This window comes from Hydra vulgaris, chromosome 10 (genome assembly GCF_038396675.1).
Source record: "Hydra vulgaris chromosome 10, alternate assembly HydraT2T_AEP".
In the NCBI taxonomy this organism is placed as follows: Eukaryota; Metazoa; Cnidaria; class Hydrozoa; order Anthoathecata; family Hydridae; genus Hydra; species Hydra vulgaris.
Genome location: NC_088929.1, coordinates 7,540,001 through 7,562,500, shown reverse-complemented (window position 1 = coordinate 7,562,500; position 22,500 = coordinate 7,540,001). Strand labels below are relative to the sequence as shown.

Sequence of the window (22,500 nt, the reverse complement as noted above, 5' to 3'; positions counted from 1 at the left end):
TAGACCCAGTACCTCAACAACTATAGACAACATTGAGATCATTCAACAAATGCTTGACGAAGACAATTTTTTTAAAATGAATCAAATTTATGATGTCGTAAATATTTCTTTTGGTTTAGTTTATTCAATAATCACCAAAAAATTGATGAAAAGATCATTTTGTTCACAATGGACCCCATATGGCCTAATCCCAGAAAACTTCTGACCATCTTACAAAATGAATTGAATGTTGAACAACGTCTAATTGTTGTGGATAAGAAATGGAACTGCCACAGATTGATTGAGTGCAAACGGAGTAATTGCGATTAGATTTCAAAGGGTGAAGAAGCATCAAAATGTATCAGGAGATCACAAATTGATCGAAAAAGCATGGCAAATTACTCTCAACTTAATCTCATTTGATGGCAAGGCCTAAGTTGAGGTACTTTCAAATAAACAATCGGTCAATTTAGAAGTGTACATGCTTATACTATCAAATAAGTAATCCAATTTTGTCAACAAAGGCTTGAAAAGAGAAACCTGGAAAACAATGCTCTTTCAGCACGATAATGCAAAGCAACATGTGTCTGCTAAAGTCAAAGACTTTCTTGCGGAGACAAAAGTCACCAGTGTAAATTAACCTCGAATTAGCCGACACTATAACATGTTGGACAGACATGTTTACTCTTATTCTAAAGTTTATCGCAAAAATTTGGATTTTCAGACAAAGGTAGAGTTTCGAAAAGCCATGAAAACAAACTTAAGGTTAAACTCACATGATCATATGCAACGGCACCTAAAAAAACTAAAAAACAGATATATAAAATATTATTTTAAAGCAAAAAGCCTACTTATATTCCAGACTTAAGATAAATGATCTATGCTTAATCTTCGTCATAAATAAAACTAAATACATGAACATCTGGATTAACCCTATTATGTGTGTATGCGAGTGTGTGTGTGTGTGTGTCTGTGTGTGTGTGTATATGTGTGTGTATTTGTGTGTGTATATATATATATATATATATATCTATATATATATATATATATATATATATATATATATATATATATATATATATATATAAATATATATAAAAATATATCTGTATATATATATTTATACATATATATACATACCTAGATATATATACATATATATATATATATATATATATATATATATTTATATATATACAAATAGATGTGTATATATTTTTATACATATACATACATACCAAGATACATACATGTTTACATATAAATATATATATATATATATATATATATATATATATATATATATATATATATATATATATATATATATATATATATATATATATATATATATATATATATATATAAATATATATATACATATATATATATATATATATATATATATATATATATATATATATATATACATACGTATATATATATATACATAAACATTTATATATATACATAAACATTTATATATATATATATATATATATATATACATACGTATATATATATATACATAAACATTTATATATATACATAAACATTTATATATATATATATATATATATATATATATATATATATATATATATATATATATATATATATATATATATATATATATATATATATATATATATATATATATATATACATACGTATTTATATATACATAAACATTTATATATATATATATATATATATATATATATATATATATATATATATATATATATATATATATATATATATATATATATATATATGTATATATATACATTATTGGACAAAACAACAACGAACAATGCTAAAAAGTAATCCTAATTTTACATATCTTAAAAACGAAACAAACTATACTACCACAGCAAACAGTTCAGGAGTCTGGAGTCATAGCATGCCATGACATGAGCAATCAGCTGACAGGTGACAGCACACAGGCAGAATTTCGTTGACAAGTGCCATTTTGCAGCGGACAAAGCAAATGCAAACCTTTTTGGTTTGTTTCATTTTCTTAAGTCTGGTCCTTGTCAACGTTACGGAAGTTTTTTAATAATTAAAGGAAGTATCCAGAAGTTTCCAGAAGTTTCCAGAAACATGCAGAAGCTTCCAGAAGTTTCCAGACGAAGCATCTGGAAGCATCCAGTAGCATCCAGATATACCCAGAAACATTCAGAAGCATCCAGACGCATCCAGAAGCTTCCAGAAGCATCGAAAAGAAGCATCTAGAATCTTACACAACAGGTTTACACAGGTTTATTTTACTATATAGGAGACATGTAAACCGACATGTAATTCAGTCAGTATATGGAAGTAAATTAGTCAGTAATATGAAGACAGTTTATCGAAGTGAGTTTAATCAAAGTGTTTTATCGAAGAACATTAATACAAGAAGTAAAATACATTAAGTGTTTTATTACATCAATACAGTCCACATCCAACCAAAACGTTGTGTTCCATTATTATTGTATCATCACAAGGTAAATGTAACACTGCCTTGAGAAGCGTGATTATTTATTTTTATTACTTTTATGACTTCATGTGCAAAAATGGCTTCGGACAGTCTTGCATTGGAAATTGAAACTAAGAAAGAAAATTATTGGCGAGTACGTAAGTGAAATGTCACAAAAAAGTATTTGTGATAAATATCGCGTGAAAAAATGGACCGTATCAAGACTATGTTCCAAATAACGTTCTACGGGGAAGTTGGCAGCAGATAACAAAGGTGGAAGACCGCATTCCACCACTTCTATAGAGGATTCAATGATCGTCAGATCCGTCAAGAAGGATCCCTGGATATCATCAGTCGAGATACAAAAGCAATTAAAGCTGCCTGTATCGGATCAAACAATCAGACGACGTGCTGCTGAAGCCGGATTGTTTTCTCAACGCCCTGCGAAGAAACCGCTGATTTCACTAAAAAACCAGTAGAAAAGACTCCCGTTGGTTACATCTCATATTGACTGAAATGAGCAGAAATGGCGAACTGTCCTGTTCAGTGATGAATCAAAGTTCAACATCGTTGGGAGCGATGGTATTTGCCTTATACGTCGACTGGCCGGAAAACGTCTCGATTTACGTTACTGCCATAAGACCGTGAAGCATGGTGGAGGCAATGTAATGATCTAGAGTTGTTTTTCTGCTAACGGTCTAGGTCCAATACATCAAAACGATGGAATAATAGACCGTTTTATGTATAAAAATATCCTGAAAGATGTTATGTTACCACATGCTGAATGGAATATGCCAATAAAATGGGTTTTTCAGCAAGACAACGATCCGAAACACACTGCAAAAGTAGTCAAGCAGTGGTTTAAAGACAACCACGTATCGGTGATGGATTGGCCGCTTTAATCTCTGGATCTCAACCCTATCGAGAACCTGTGAGATCGTCAACCACAGAATTATTCGTGAAGGTGTTCGTAATAAGGATCAATTGTTTGAACAAATCCAAAAGGCCTTGGAGCGATTCCACAAAGTTTAATTGATCATCTGATCGAATCTATGCCTCGAAGATGCAAGGCACCGAAGAAGAAGGAAATCAACTTTTTTTAATACTTTTGGTTAATTTATTCATTTTCGTGTACAAATAATAAACTTTGTGATAAATAAAACTTGAAAAACTTTGTCTCTAAACAGTTACATAGTTATTTCTCTAAATTGAAAAAATGCAGCACTTTTATATAAAGAAACTAAATTTGCGTTATTTGGTTGCACTCGTTTTGTCCAATACTGTATATTAGTATTATCAGCTAGTCTGGTCGTTATATGTAAATAAGGAGAAAAACGAAATATTTTGAGTGGACATTCTAATTTTTGTATAAACTTCTTCCATATAACTTAAGAAATTTAAAGATCTTGACGTGCCACTTGGAATCTGCCTGTACCTTTAGTTATACACAAAATTAGATGCAACTTATTGTAAAAATTTCAAACATAAAATACCCGCCAGGTTGTCTATAAATCTATTGACAGGGATTACCGCTTATAAGCTATTGACAGGGGTTACCGCTTCGTTAAATTAAATGTTTTAAATATAATTACTCAATTCTATGAAATCAAAATTTCACAAACCTTGTTTAAAAAACAAAAATGTTTATTATTGCTTTCTAATATTTTATCAAAATTATAAAAAAATTTTAATTTAATAAATCTTAAAATGAAAATTTGTTCGTGTTCTTTGTTTACGTTAAAAATGTTTACTCTTCAAGAACTGTTTAATTAAAAACCCTCTTTTTATTTGCTTCTTATTTTTAACTAAACAATGACCAGCAACAAGAGCGCAGCATCTTAATCTAGTTTCTAAGAAAGAAATTAAAATTGCTTGCATATTTCAACAAGGAGAAGTTGGTTATAATAATAACAAAGTGCATGGTTCTACTGAAAGCGAGCTAGGGAAAGGGAAGAATGCTTGGTAGGTTGCAAATTAAATGTCCAGCTCAATTTATTTCTTTATATACTGCCCAAAACGACGATACGGAAAAAACAATAATTGCATGGATTGGATAATAATACTTTTTTTACTATAGTCAAACTCGGAATGACTTTAAAATCATGAACATTTTACCTGATATGAGCCAAACAACGCTCTTGTTTGATCATAGATGATATGATAAGTATGTGAAGATAAAAATATTAAACATTCTACCACATCGGAAAAATAGAGTAGAAAAAGCCAACGAGAGTTTAGGCATTGATGGTGAATCTTTATCTGAGCGCAGAATCTCTGCTTGGAAAAGAGTTAGAACAGGTAAATAAAAAAAATCTTTTGGTGGGAAGTCCAAGCAAACAAAATTACCCTTAGTTTTTACATTTTTTATTCTTTTATGTGCTACTTTTAAGTTAAAGAAATCCCTTTTTCAGGAAAAATTATTGCGGAGAAAGAATGTTGCATTTGCTATGGCAAAAAGACAAATAAAGATTGGAACGGATGTAAACGCTTACAAAATGCGTAACGGAAAGTGCTGCAAACATGTTAAAAGAAAATATTTAAGAAAAGCTGACATCACACAGCCTATGGCTAGTGTATTGAACACAGAGTGGTAAACCATAATTTGCTTAGAGTTGTATAATCATTGGTCTTGTTACCTTAACTATACGAGACCCTAAAATATTCCTTTTATTTTAACAGAAGATGCAGTTATGCGTTTGGTCTTCGACTATGTGAAAGAACAGGTATTAGACAATTTAAAGATTATTCATACAAGCAATTTATTTGAATTTTACGAGGAAAACTGCACAGATAGAACAAATATTCTAGATAGTAGGACTTTGCAGGATGCTATAGTTGCAGAACATGGTGGTATTGTCATTGAGTTACAAAACCTTGGTCAAGTACACTAAAACCCATTTAACCATGTAACCCATTTCAGAATAGACAGAATAGTAAAGTGTATATGTCAATTATATGGATTGAAATGCAATAATATAAACGAAAGAAGATAACTTAAGTTTATTGCCAAGATAGAAGCTCAGGCACCTCAAAAGCTTCCACCAACTAGGGATACTCTTTTGTGTCAAAGCAAGAGAACTTTGTTTGTAACAGCAATTGTCTAGCGATTACAAGAGACAAATTCCAATATACAAAAACCTAATAGATTTGGATGGCAAGAAATTAGCGATCAATTTGAGGTTAAATGGATGCTCATTCCACCTGCTCCAGAAGATGTTTTGCAGTTAATTTACTTTGCGTGTAGAAAGTCCCAATGTCAAACATGGGTTTACCTTTATGAACCAAATGGATTGATTTGTACGGGTTTGTTCGTCTTGTGAAAACTCAAATGATTGGAAGACACTTTAACAGAATGTTATTCGACTGATTCCGATATATATATACAAAAACGTACTAATCTTTATTATATGTATATATATATATATATATATATATATATATATATTTGTATATATATTTATATATAAATATATATATGTATATATATATATGAATATGTACATGTATATACATATATATGTATATACATATATATATATACATGTATACATATATATATATATATATATATATACATATATATATATATATATATAAATATATATATATATATATATACATATATATATATAAACATATCTATCTATATATATACATATATATATGTATATATATATATATATATATATATATATATGTATATACATATATACATATATATGTATATACATATATATATATATATATATATATATATATATATATGTATACATGTATACATGTATATATATATATATATATATATATATATATATATATATATATATATATATATATATATGTATATATATATATATATATATATTTATATATGTATATATATATATATATATGTATACATGTATATATATATATATATATATATGTATATACATATATATGTATATATGTATATACATATATATATATTCATATATATATATATATATATACATATATATATATATATATATTTATATATATATACATATATATATATACATATATATATATATACAGGGTGACCACAAAGTATCCGCACAGATAAAGAGCTTAATAAAAAGCATGTAGAAAGTATTTGGAATACAAATTTTATTTTAAAACATTTATTGAACTATAACAATTATGATTCAAAGATTGAATTCGAATTTTCCTCCATCAGCAAAATAACAGGCCTGTAGGCGTCTCGGGAATGCTTCGACGGTGGCGAGCAAGTAGGCAGGGTCCAGAGAATCCCAAGCTTTCAGTAGTGATTTTTTAAACTTTCAATATTTTTATGCGGCTTTTGGCATGCCTTTCCTTCTAGGACGCTCCAGACTGAGAAATCCATCGGGTTAAGATCGGGGCTCGATGGCGGCCATTGAGAAAAGTTGATAAAATCAGGAAAAGTTGCCGCACAAAAATCCTGAACTGTCTTCTTTTTATGGGCTGGAGCTCCGTCTTGCATGAACGTCCAAATACGATTTCCAAGTTCTTTTTGAGCGCAAGGAACAATTTCTTTCTTGAGCATATCCAAATAATTGTCACCGTTGACCTTTATACCTTGTGGAACAAATATGAGCGGTGTCTTAACATGAGCCGTTATCCCGGCGAATACCATAACTGAAGCAGGATGAGAACTGCGTGAAACCGAGACATTTGGTTGAGATTTTGCTCAAACTCGATCGTTCTGCTTATTAAGAATGCTTTCCACTGTAAAAATCTTTTCGTCAGTGAACAAGATGTTGCGATAATCAATTCCGTTGAAACGGTGCAGAAGTCCAAGAGAACGGTCTTTACGTTTGACTTTAGCTGCTTGAGAAAGAAGTTGCGACTTGTTCTTCTTGTATGGTTTGAGCTTAAGCTTCTTTTTGATTATCTTTGCCATTGAAGTTCATTTTATCCCCATTTTCTTTGCGAGACCTCGAGCAGATTGATTGGGGTTCAAACGCAGGCGATCGCGTACCTTTTTCACATTGCTCGCAGTGATCACTGTTCGAGGTCTTCCGGATTTTGGATGATTAGAACTTGTTCCCAACTCGTCAAAGCGTTTAATTGTGTCGTAAATTGTCCGTCTTGGCGCATGTAAACGGTTCTGAATGTAGCTCGCTGAGTAGCCTTTTTTGTGAAACTCGATGATAGATTGACGATAAGGAGAAACGCGCACCATTCTAAAAAAACCAATTGAACATAGTTTACAAAGTATATAAAGTAAAGTATATAAAGTTTATGACATAATATTAACCAAAAACAACAAATAAATAAGAAAATACATAAGTGCTTTTATGCTTATATTTTCACAAGATGAAACCGTCTCGTGTGCGGATACTTTGTGGTCACCCTGTATATATATATATATATATATATATATATATATATATATATATATATATATACCTATATATATATATATATATATGTATTACAAACGTTAAGTTTTACAGCAAAAGACAATAAAACAATATAGCATGTCGGAAGGTAAAAGGTTTATGCAATGTATGAATATAAGCAAGATAATGTAATGTGAATTTTGTTTTTTTAATATTTATCTTTTCAAAATTAACATCAACTTGAGGTTTGTTTGATTTTTACTTAAAAATGAGGGGGGGGGGGGGAAGTGCTGCAAATGTATTCTTTTGCTATAACCCTTAAAAAATGGTCAAAGTAATGTTGCGAAGCTACAATTTGGTACCAAAGGAGTTAAAAACCTGCTAAATCTAAAAATTTCAGTGTTGTTACACAAAAAACAACAGAATATAGTTTATTTTAAGGTTCACCAAGCGCATTAACTAATGACGATAAAAAACGCATTGACAACTTTAGTTCTAGAAAAAATCAGACTGATAGAAAAGTTTATTGCTTTTGTTTATCTTAAAAATAAGATATTTATCTGCTTAACAAACAAATTCATTTTGGCTTTATGTTTTATGTCGAGGAGTTGATGATGTTTGGTTTTTCAATATTGCTTAATAAATTTTGTAAAAAAAATAAGTCAGTAAATGAACTTTGATAATAAACCAATATTATAGATATTTTTTTTAAACTGAGCAAATATATTTTCTTTCAAATTAAATTAGATGTGGTTAATACAAAAAAACAGTATATGTGATTTAATTTGAAATTTTACAATGTTGTTACAAATATTCTTCAATCGTCACTCAATATTATCATTGCATAGTAGTTATGTCTTTAGTTTAAAAAATATTATCTAAAGGCTTTTTTTATTTATTATTTTATTGTATTAAATAGTGATTATTTCATCCATCGACTAATAAAAAACTGACAATTTGCATGATAATGTCCAATAAGTATTACTTTGTTAAAACTATAAAATTAATTAAAATTAGATTTATTTATTACCTACTTTCACACAAACTTTCGGCAGTTAATTTGTAGGAAACTTACAAAAATTAGGAGATAATAAGGCATTTAAAATATGTCTATTATAATGATTAGGAATTTGTTCAAGCAATATGTTTTTTATAAATATGACTTTAATTTTATTTTGGACGAATTATTTTTGTTCAAGTGTACTTTACTCATTTGCGACAATTAATTTAAGATTTTTTCTATTCAAGTGTGCAAATTGTAATTTATCATTATAGTTTTATATGGAGATACTAAATCAATTGTTCCTATATAAACAGTTATAGAACTTTTCATAAACAATCATACACTCAAGTAAGTATCTGAATAAAAATTTTAACTGGAATAATAATTAACAATTTGTTAAGCACACAAATTTGAAAAAATAACTAATTAGTAAATGCATGCACCATTATCCATGCACCATTATGACATGTCAATTGTGGGCTATGAGAGTACTCAGAAAAGTTGCTTTATTCATTTCTGACTCTCCAAAGTGTGTTTGTAGGTAAAATTTATATATTCATATTTTAATTGGTTATAACAAACTTAATAAGTTGTTTATAAGTTTTTTTTGTAATAGGGTTTGTTCATTGTTTTATAATAATAATGATAATAATAATAGTAGCAATAATTATAATAACAATAATAACAATAATAGTAATAATAATAATATTAATAACAATAGTAACGTAATATTATTTAAGTAATATAATTACGTTTCCTTTTCAGCATCTCTACGTGTGGTTACAATGCATGATATGTTAGAGGCAGAAACCAAATGTTGTAATCTTTTACATTAAAAAAAGCTGAGTGCAACCTGCAAAGTAAAGATATAAAACGTTTATCAAAAATTTTGAGTGAAAAAAAAAAGGATGAATATATTGATACTTTTAATAAAGTATTAAAAATGAAAGAAAGTATAGATACACACTTTGCAGCTGCCTAAGTATGTCACTAAACATTTGTGCCAAATTAAGTTAATATGCTGATGTAGGGATTTGCTGTTTTTGTGGCTTCTAAACAATTTTTACTCAATTACATACTTTAGCATTTTTAATTTAATTAAAAGTGCTAAAAATCCATAATCTTTAACTACATTAAACATGCTATAAAATAAATATAAGAATGATTTCAACTAAACAATGTTCTGAAGGAAAATTTTTAAGTTTTGTAAATGATTAAAAAAAAAATTGCAACCTTTATAATTTTTTATTAAATATTTGTTATAAAATTGATGTCTCTTAAATCAATGCAGCGGTCCTGTTAAAATATAAACAGCAATTTTATATTTAGTTGATATAAGCAATAAAACCTAAAGCGATAAATTCATTTTTATTATTTTGAAAATTGTTTAACAGTTTTCCCATATTTGAGATTTTGCACAACTCTGCTTTGGTAAGATTTCTTATGTAACAAAAACATTAAAAATACAAGCAACTATGAAAAAAGTAAATTTTCATAAACCGTTGAACAAAATTGTGTATAACTTTAATTGGTAATATTTTTAGTATTGCATTTTATTACAGTGTTGTTAAACACTTTAACTGCCACCTATTTTATGCTTGTCTTAAAACTTAAATTTGTAATAAAAATTCAATTACTTACAATTATTCTTATAAAGATAAGATTTTTTTTTAAATTTATTTAAAGTTAAAAACAGTTTTTATTTATTCCGTTGAATATTTCTTTATTTTTCAATTTTTTATAGGTACTCCGTTAAAAATAGTTAATAAAAATGAACCATTAGTGGAGGATCTTGATCTCAGTAATCAACAGTTAAATATCCATCAGATTTTTAAAAATCGACTTGGAATTTTGAACGTACCGAACAATCTTTACGCACAAATACAAGAAAAAGTCTCTTATGTAATGTTTAACATTAATAAAAATGATAATATGTGCTTGGAAAAACAAAATACATATGAAATATTTTATAAACCACTTAGCTTGAATGATATTGAAGATTTAAAAAACATCAGGTCGTTTTATGAAAAACTTTTAAAACCCGTCATAATCGATGAAAAGATTAAAACAAATTTGCTAAATCAAATTATACTTTCTTGTTCAGAGGTTTTAGACCATTTCAAAAACAGTTTGTCAGAAGAATTGTTTGAAAAGTTTAAAAACCTATTAAGTGACACACCAACTAATTCAATTCAAAATTGTTCATTAAAAAAAGGTGGACTATTATCTTTTTCGGACGAGGATAAATTCAACTCGCAACTTTCTTCGAAGAACTTTTGTAGCGAAATGAAAGAGTTAAAAAGACGAAAAAAACAACTAACTCTAATGCCTGATTGTCTAGAAAAACGTTTTTTAAACTTAATATATTTGATTCAATTAAAAATTTTACGCAAAAACGATATTACGCATTTTTTGATGGAAGAGAAAGAACCAATAAGTTTTGATTGTGATATATTATCTATAAATGAAATGCTTGAAGTTGAGAGAACCAACATAAAGAATAAAACATTAGAGTGTTGGATAAAAGCAAAAAGTTTTATTACAGAAAGTAATTTAGATTCAGCACTAAATTTTCTGCAGGTTATACTTAAACAAATTCAACCTCTTGACATTAGAGAAATGATTTTTCTACTTAAAGAATCTCAAAAAACTTATGGCCTGATTGAAAATCAAGACATTATTATATTATTAGGGATGACTGGGTCTGGTAAAACAGCATGTGTTCACTTTTTTTCAGGTTCTAAAATGATTAAAAGCAAAGTTGAAATTGGACCTGGTGTGTTTATTGATCATATTGCAGCAGAAGAGCCTATACAAAATGCTCTATCAAAATTTGTTATAAGTAGCCAAGCATGTTCTAAAACTAAGCATATTAATTCAATTCAAATTAAATTGGAAGATAATGAGAACAGTTTTATTACTCTTTGCGATTCACCTGGATTTAGTGATACTACTGGTCCTGAAGTGGATATAGTCAATAGTATTAATACCACTGAGGTAATCAGTCGTTCCAAAAGTGTTCGACCTGTCATTTTAATGAACATTGAAAATCAAGGTGGTCGTAGTGAAGGTATCGTTAAAATGGTCGATATGATTCAGGGTATGGTGATGAATATTGAAGACCACTTGCCCGCATTCACTTATTTATTTACAAAATATCCAGATACTGATGTTTATGCTAAACTCTACAACATATCAACAAACATCGATAGGCATGGTTATTCTACGTCTAAGTATGAACACAATTTGTTCAAACTTGTTCTTAAAGATATGTTATCAAAAACTGAAAACTATCGAAAACCACTAGATCTCATTAATGATAAACCTCTAGATGTTTTGAGAATTATTTTAAACACACCTTGTATTAATAACCCGAGCCAAGTTTTTAAGTACACATTAGTTGAACAATCAAATAGCGCATTATACAAGCAAGTTTATTATAATAAGTCTGCAATAGAATGTGCTGTTATGAATAATAACTATAGTTTGGTAATTTATAAGATTGATGAACTAATATTTTTGTGTAATACCTTGAAATTGAACGATCTAAAGGATATTTTGAAGGAATCTATTGAATTTGTACGCACTCATGTACAGCAGTTTCACGACGATACAATAAAAAAACTAAACAGTTGCTTGGATGAAAACAATAAAGTCACTTATAATGATCTGGCCTCCTACTTTTCTCAAATTGAAAAATTTAAATGTTTAAATGACTTTAAACATGTAGAGCAGTTGGAAAATATAAGCGAACTAAGTAATGCATTACTCCAAAACGTGTATTTAAAATGTAAGGAAGAGTTGGAGAAATTTAAATCACTTGGCATATGTGAAAATGACTACTCAAAATTAATTTTGAACAATTTAAAAATGATGAGCGAAATGTGCAACAATGACTACTACAGCAACGCATGTCAGTTTATATATGATCAGGTATGCGTCTATGTTGTTATCTATTTTAAAACAATAGTTTCTTTTTAGTTTAATTAGTCCAAAGTTAATTCAAAATAAAATAAAATTTGATTGCTTTTAAGTGATTAATTAAAATAATATTGACCAGTGAAAGTCTGTCAACAAATTTATTTTTGAAATCAGAAAGTTTTGTAGTAATATATTTTATTAAAAAACTTATTTAAAGAACAAAAAACAAACTAACATTTTTGAAGTTCATATATAGAAAAGAAAAAGTATGAGTCAAAGTTAACTTAGGGGCCGTCTATAAAGTACATACGCTCACAAGGAGAGGGAGATGGTCTTTAAATTGCGTATGAAAGTGTAAAGGTAGGGAAAAAGTAAGGTTCAATATAAAAGTACACATCCACAAATTTAAAAGAAAAAAAATTAGTAATGTTTGCTTTTCTAATTTGTCACAATTAAAAAGTACTTTTTAATCACTAAATGATTTAAAATAAATGAAAGCTTAAAAAAAAAAATTAAAACAATATTATCTCATCGTTGTTCACAATTTGCCAGTAAACCAATAAAACCAATGAAACCAATAGAACCAATTACCAATAGATTAACCAATCTGTGTGTGCCCGCACGGCCTACTTAAATCACACGGCCTGATTTGTTCCATTTTCCGTAAAAAATTAGGAGGCTAGTTTTTTTACGGCTTACGGTATAAAAATCAAGTTTTTGTAATAGTTTTTGTGCTGGATTTTTTGTTAACTGATTCCCTGCTTCAGTTTATTCCAATAACATAGAATACTAAAATAGGTTTTCAGATAGCTGTATATAAACATACTGAAAATAAACTTTCATGTTACTAAGATTACCTTAAACTCTCCAATAAAAATAAAACCAAAGGTTTGTAATTTTGTTTTTATTATAATTGAAATTAAAAAAGGAAATACCTTTTTACTTTTAATATTTATTTGGTCTTTTTTTTTTTGGAATTCTTTCACTTGTTTTTTTTCTCAATGAATATGTGATTTCATTTTGCAAATTATTATTGAAAATATTATTAACAATACGAGATCTATATTCGATTCTACACTATTGGTGTTTTTCATTAGTAAAATTGACACTTCTATAACAAATCTTTAAAATTTGTTCTGCAAATTTTTAATAAAAAAAAAATAACTGCAATGTTTTATTAGGATAAAAGAAATAACTTGTAAAATACTAAAAAGATTGCAAAATAAAATTAGACAGAGGTTAACATATATATAAAGGTTCTTCTTTGTATAAAATAATGTTTATTGATCATAAGCTTATCATCAAAATCTTTTTGTCAATATTTACCAATATTACTTGCTTTAGTATATATATCTGTGCTATCTTTAGAAAGCTGACACTAGTATTTATGTAGACATCTAAGTAATATCTTTCATAATGTATTTTAAGGATTATCAAACTTTTGATAAATATTTTCTGGGATCTGCCAAAATCTTTTTACTAATGCATATTTCTAAAAGACTCACAAAAAGTCTACTACTGGTCATTTAACTATACTTACTAAAACCTAGCTCCAAAGGATCACTTTGTAAATTGGAACTAAAACAAATGTAAATCCTACTTCAAGCAAATCATTCATAATATAAACAATTTCTTGCAGTGTTGAAATTAGGGCACGAGAAGTTTATATGGTTATTGTAAAGTATTTATCAAACTTTATTTTGATCAAATTTTAGTACAATTTACGGTTTTTCTTTAAAGTGTGGGTTTGTTTTCACTTTTCAAAGCAGCGTTGCAGAGTTTGATTGGATGAATTGAGTTTTTGATTTGAATAAGTATGATAACAACTTAAAAAACAATGATAAAAATTGTGCTGGATTATTTCTTTCAGGAAAATTACTTTATATTACAACTGCAGTTACTTTGTCAAATATTGCCAATGTTGATAACCTGTTTGTTGTTTTCAAGATTTGTGACTTGATAATTAATATTTGTTGCTTGTTTTTGCTGGTTTAATTATTGATCTTTTAATAAACTTTAAGAAATATATTCCCTGCAATGTAACCAGCAGTAACTTCAACATAGTCTCTGGAAAAATCAAATGAAAAAGAAGAAAAAGTTTTTATTTTTACGTTTAACAAGTTGTCTCTTACATTTTTTATATCAAATAATAAGTATGTTTTAAATACTCCTTTTCAAAACTGGATAATAAATTAATAATTTTCAGTATATGCTAATATCTCCAGTATATGGTTTACGGAACTATAGAAATGCATTTACATTGGCAGAATGGTTATCGGGAACAACAGATCTTATCTTAAATTCAAATTGGTGCATTGAGGTAATACACTCATCAATTTCATTTTTCAAACATAAACCTGTTATGTAAATTTTAGGCGAGGGTTTTAAAACATAAGAAAAAACTTTTAAAGCCCTACAATCATAAAAACAAAAACAACATTTTTATAAACATTATTTTCTTAATCTTTACCAAATTGTTTACCACTTTGATATTGGGCTGGTTTTGCAAATGCATCTTACCCACAAGAAGCAGAAAATCACTTAATGTCAAATTTTTTTTAATGATTTTTTTAATATGTTATAATTTTTAATTTGTAATTTTCACCCCTGTGAAACCATTTAGGTAAAGAAAAATGATTTCAGCTCTTGACTTCAGTTGGTATGCCTGATATTTCTTGGCCTACTGTGAATAAACGGCCTGATTTGAGCATTTTAACAGCTGCATGTTTGAAACATGCAACATATGGAGTATTTACATTGCAAAACATTGTTATTCAGTGTAAATATTTCAAAGATAAATCCGTGTTTTATACCTTATAATTGCAATTATAATAAATAATAAATTACAAACCTTTAAAATTATTTCAAATGGTGAATTGTGGGTAGTTTTAGCCACATGTGAGGTTATTTTTAGTAGCATGCTGGTATGTGTTGATATAGCTTTCTGAAAGCCTATTTCAATATTCTGTTTTATTGGAATAAACTGAAGCAGACAATCAGTTAACAGAAAATTTACCACAAATTAATGACTCGAAGAAAATCTAACTATTATAAAACCATTTTAATTAAATAAGAATAAAACATTTATTGTGCAAACGCGACTCTTAACTATTACAAAAATTTTTTTTACTTGAGCTGTAAAAAAACGGGCCTCTTAAATTTTTACGGAAAATGCAACACATCAGGCCGTTTAATATAAGGAGGCCATGGTGCCCGATAAACAGTATATTGTCTTAACACAAGGTGAACGGAAAAAACATTTTGCCAATCACAAACATTCCTTAAAAAATAAAAACTATTTAAAAGACGTTGTCAAAATATATATGAGAGTTGAATTATAAAAACTTTGATGATTTTATATAGAATTGGTCCATCCATAAAACAGTTCCTTCATATAATAATGTTTCTAAAAAATACTTATATTTCTACAAAAAAATTTGGAAAAGTTACGCAACCAAACCAAGAATGTTTATTAAACAAAAAAATTGGAGAATTTAGGAGAAACTTATTTCATGCCTGCATTTAGAATTTGTGATTAAAAAAACAATTTCTAAATGCAGATATGAATCAAGTTTCTTCTAAAAAATTTATAAAAATAAATAAGTAGGCTCAAAATATAATTATATTAAATCCCCTTTTAAAAATAGGTTTTAAAAAATAGAAGTATACAGTTCTAAAGAACTCTTTTTATAAGTGTAAGCATATTCGACGAATGTGTGAAAGTTTACTGTAGCTAAGATATTTATAATTTTCTTTAAGTTTTTTTTTGGTATATATTGAAGTTTCATTAATTAGAACATTTGTTTTTGATGAGTCTTAACTGATGAAAGACAAATGTTAAATGAAAATAAGTTTGATTAGCAAATTTTTATTATTGCTCTTGAGTCGTATTTACTTAACTCTGAACTGCCGCGGCCGTTAACTCGGAACCGCCTGACCGGTTTTAAAACGGAAGGAAATAAACAGTAATATCATCTTGTCAAATAAGATCCTTATATTAACCGCTCTTAAAAATTTTTTTGTTAAATACCTCCATTCGCATCTAAATATAATTATCTTATCGTATCTAAATATTGCGATGCCAACAGACGATGATGTTGCTTAATTAGCGTCATAGCCGGTGATTTCTTAAATATTGGTTGCAAATTAATTTTTTAAATTTAATTAAAACACATTACAAAATAAAAAAATTCAAAGAAGTTGTATTTGCTTAACACCCTAAAAAGGCATAAACATAAAATTAAAAAATAAAAAACTTGTTTTTTTAAATTTTAAGTTTATGTCTCTACAATATTATGATTACATATTTTCTCATAATTCTATTTTCTAAGACATTTCCTAACGGATCAAAATATTAAAACTGAGTAATTTTATTGTGACACATTAGAAAGTAAAATTAAAAAAGAAGTTGCAGTCTTTTTTATTGTACCACAGTAGAGATTTTATTCTCCGAGTGTTTAAACTATATATTAACTCCAAGTTGTGTACCTTGTAACGAGTCCTTTTTCTTTAAGAATTGTTTTACTTTTTTTTATTTTGTTATTTGGCTTTAAGAAGACCTAAAGATTTAAATTATAAATTTACATTACTTAAAATAACACATAACTAATATAAACAAATAATTTTGGTAAAAAAAAAAAAAAATTAGACAACAAGTTATTAAAAAGCTGTTTTACTTTCAAAATGAACTTTTCTAAGGTTAAAATGAACATGTAGTAGAAAACATTAAAAAATAATATTCATCATTTTAATTATAATATTTTAATATTCTCTAAAAACCAAAAAAAATTAAAAATAATTAATTCTTCAAACATCTAAAAATAACACTTGGATAATCGTAATGTAAAGTGCTACTTACAAATATCATGAATTTTTTTGTAAAAAATTTTGCCCAAAATCTTCTAATTCTGCTTGGTACAAAATTCTTCAAAAAGAAGTTTCAACATGAAAAGTTTCATATAACCTTTAATTAGCTTGACCTTAGAGCATATTGAAAACTTAATTGCTAACCCAATCTGTTTTGTTGCTACCATCTTTAATTCAGGGCTGTGTACATATCATACAGTGATATGACTCTGAATGATTATGTTAAAAACGTGGATTCGAATGACAATCAATTTTAAAATACCAAAATTGTTTCTTTTATGTAGCACTTGGTATATTGACCTAAAATTTATCTTTTTAAAATCATCTTTTTGTAAAAAGATTATAAATATATTGTTTAGTAGCAGTTAATAATAACTTATTATTTTTTGTTTACTAGTTTAAAATGATTTTTTTGAAAACTTTAAATCATTTTTACTTATCATCAGTAAATGCTTCTTTACATTTAAAGTATTGTGTTCATTTTATATTGTTTCAGTTTTAGAGAAACGATCTGCATTTGAGATTAATCTTATAGCCTGTTTTTGTCTACTTAAAAATGTTTATACAATAAAAGTCCATACAACACACTATTCTTAAATAATGTGTTTTAGGGACAGCTCAATAAACTTTACTTTTTAACAGGTCACCAATATTTCAAATAGAAAAGTAATAATGCAAAATTATTTAAAAATTTCAAAAAATGATCATTTCATACTTTAATTTTTATTTTAGAAAAAATTACATAAAAATTATCTTTTTGAACAAGAAATAACAAAGTGTAATTTTACATGTTTTTAATAAAAATAAAATTTTTTCATTTGTTTTTTATAAAACAGTTATTATTTTTAAAATTGATATATGATTTTGCTTCTTTTGAGTACCGGGTACTTGAGTACTTTTGAATAACTTTTTTTTTTAATATTAAGACCCCGTTGAAAAGTAAAGTTATTTGAGCTGTTTCTAATTATTGGAATAATGCTTTGAAATTCTAATGATATATTTTTCTTATCAATTTACAGCATTTAAATATCTAGCCACTCAATTATCATTTTTGATATATATATATATATATATATATATATATATATATATATATGTATATATATATATATATATATATACATGTATATATATATATATATATATATATATATATATATATACATATATATATATATATTTATATGTATATATTTATATATATGTGTATTATATATATATATATATATATGTATATGTATATATATATATACATATAAATATATATACATATATATGTATATATAAATATATAAATATATATATATATATATTGATATATATATATATATATATATATATATATATATATATATATATATATATATATATATATATATATATATATATATATATATATACGTAAGTGTATATATAAATGAATAAAGAAAATATCTTTATATATTCATGCATAATATTGTATACTTGAAAGAGTGCTCAATAGATAAACTAGAGCTATATAATATATATGATACTGTTACCCGCAGTACCAGGAATTAGCTAAATGCTAATGTTTATAATATAATTTAATATTGCAACTCTGAGTTTCATGTGTTATCACAATCATCAGGCAGGTTGTAAAAGTTTAATTTTGCTACGATTTGTTTAGTGGATGTTACGGTTTATATTTGTATTTTAGATCGTTACGGGACGGAAATTGATTAGTAGTTAGGTTAATAATATTATTAATTTGTTTTTAGTTGGCTAATAATTGTGAAATAGTTATATATTTAATGTTGTTTAAAATATTTTTTATGTGTTAAAGTGTATAATTTGTGTATTAAAAAATAATAAAATAAAAATAAGAACTAAAACTGATATAAAAATATACATAATATTATGAAATATATTACAAAAGCTGTGTATGTGAGTAATTTATTAGTTAGCCTAGAGATATATATGGAGCAGATTAGTATAGTTATTTTTATTTATAGTTGTTAGTCAGGTTTGTAGCGAGCTTTGTAATTTTTTAATAAGAATTTATTTTCGTGGCGGCACTTTGATATAATTCCGTTTCTCTTATTTAACAGTTCTTCAGGTTTTTAATATGATATAATAGCAAATTTCTCATGCAGACATAGTGGGCATTATTTGGAAATATTTGAGTAGGGGGGTACTGATTTGAGAATAGACCATGTTAGCATAGGGGTTTCATTAAAATTGTTTTTTTAATCCTAGACATAGTTTGATAGGGCGGTAGAATTTTTGTATTCAATATTGTTGAATGATGGTTTGAGGTGGTTGTATCTGGTTTTCCACTCACCTTTTGTTAATTCTATATAAACTTTGCTGGGTTGGTTATTTGCTGCGATTATGCGTTTAGATATAATGTTTGTGGATTTGCACTTACCATTCAAGGGGCATTCTGCTTTGTTTTGACAGTTGCATTTTGGATCATTATTTTCAATTCTAGGGAAGATAATTTTTTTTGTTGTGGTTTTTTATAATTTTTTCTACATTTTCAGTGCAACTGTAGCTTATCTTTACAGATTTTCTGTTTAAGAATTTGTGAAGTTTGTGTGTCTAAGGGAAGTTTTTTTCTAGTAAATACAAGAACATTTTTGCAACATTTGTGGAGACGTTTTTATTAAATGGGGGGTTGAACCATATGATATTGCGTTTACAATTTTTCTGGGGTATATTTTGTTTGATCTGATATTTGAGAGAGTAGTTTTTGTATCCAGCGAAGTTATATTTAATCAATCTAAAAACGAATATGAACAAGCACTAAAAAATAGCGGATAAATCTTATTAAAAAATTACAAAGCTTGCTACAAACCTGACTAACAACTTTAAATAAAAATAACTATACTAATCTGCTCCATATATCTCTAGGCTGACTAATAAATTACTCACATACACAGCTTGTGTAATATATTTCATAATATTATGCATATTTTTATATCAATTTTAATTCTTATTTTTATTTTATTTTTTTTTAATACACAAAAAATACACATTAACACATTAAAAATATTTTAAACAACATTAAACATATAACTATTTCACATTTATTAGCCAACTAAAAACAAATTAATAATATTGTTAACCTAACTACTTATCAATATCCGTCCCGTAACGATTTAAAATACAAATATAAACCGTAACGTCCACTAAACAAATCGTAGCAATATTAAACTTTTACTACTTGCCTGTTGATTGTGATAACACATGAAACTCAGAGTTGCAATATTAAATTATATTATAAACATTAGCATTTAGCTAATTCTTGGTACTGCGGGTAACAGTAATATATATATTATATAGCTCTAGTTTATCTATTGAGCACTCTTTCAAGTATACAATATTATACATGATAATATAAAGATATTTTCTTTATTCATATATATACACTATATATATATGTATATATGTGTGTATGTATATGTATATATGTATATATATATATGATATATATATATATATATCTATGTATATATATATATATGTATATATGATATATATATATATATATATATATGATATATATCTATGTATATATGTATATATGATATATATGTATATATATATATATATATATATATATATATATATATATATATATATATATATATATATATATATATATATATATATGTGTGTGTGTGTGTGTGTGTGTGCGTGTGATTTCCTTTTTCATAAATATATATAAATATATATATATATATATATATATATATATATATATATATATATATATATATATATATATATATATATATATATATATATATATATATATGTTATTTGAGTTGACATAGGACAATAAAAATGGAGTCCTTCTTATTTAGCGGGGTGGTAACAGTGAGGACCCCTTTTTTAAATCTGATTAAATAAAAATCCTTTATTTTAATCTTTTATTTTACCTTAGAAGAACTTATTATAAAGTCCAAAAATATGATTTTTCTTTGTTGGGTCATTAATACATTTACGAAGTACTGTGTATATAGTTACGCCCTTTTTTAAGGCGCAGGTAACGGTGTTGGGAGCTTAAGTCCTTTTCATGGGATTTTTTTCTTTTTAAGTTTTAATGTTATTTTTTTAGGAGATTATTATTTATACGGCCGTACAAATGCTGTTCTAATTACATTGTTCCTTACGTTATTTAAACGCTCTTATATATAATGTTTATATAATAAAAACCTTTTTTGTATGCAAAAAATATAAAAATCCTACAATTTTTCTCCCATTGAAGTAGTAAAGTAGGTCCTGTAGATGTAATAGGCGTCTAAACTTGAGGCGCGCTTAACAGGATTGGAGGTTTAATTCCTCCTTATTGTGCCTTTTTTTACAATTTAAATGTTTTTTCGTTTATTGTGATAAAAAAATATTTTGGCATTTTATTGTAGTTTATAAATACCAAATATCGTAAATCAATATTTGCTATTGTTCCAATATGCGGACATTTTATATTGGTACAATATTGGAACAGTATTAATAACAACATTTAGCCAACATTAGCATAAATATTGTACCAATATTGCATCAATGTTGTTTGGTACATGGAAACTTAATCACAACTTTTTTTCTTATTTCTTTTAGTGTGAGCTGTTTAATGATAGATTGCAACATAGCAATAAAAATGCTACATAACAATTTTTCGCATTGTTAAATACCTTAACTTGTTGTGAAGATTAAAAATAAGAAAACAAATTAATGCAAAAAAACTTTCAACAGTGGAAGCTTAATCGCTATGATTCATCTTGAATCATAGCGATTAAGCTTCCACTGTTGAAGAAAAAAAGTTAAAGAAAAAGATAAATTCAACTTTTTTGTTGAATTTATCTTTTTCTTTAACTTTTTGTTCAATAACGCATACTTATAAAACTCATGACAGAATTATGATTTCAGTTTATATTTTATACATAAGTTTTTTTTAACAA

General features: G+C 26.6%; 1 protein-coding gene across 2 annotated transcripts in view; it reads left to right on the top strand.

Annotated features, from left to right (window-relative positions):
- LOC136085763 (repetitive organellar protein-like) overlaps nt 1–22,500 on the top strand; it is a 163,691-nt gene that overhangs the window by 58,629 nt on the left and 82,562 nt on the right. For both annotated transcript variants that reach the window (XM_065807180.1, XM_065807181.1), the window contains exon 3: nt 10,536–12,724. In XM_065807180.1, the coding sequence (XP_065663252.1) occupies nt 10,536–12,724 (2,189 nt within the window). The remainder of the gene's footprint in view (nt 1–10,535; nt 12,725–22,500) is intronic.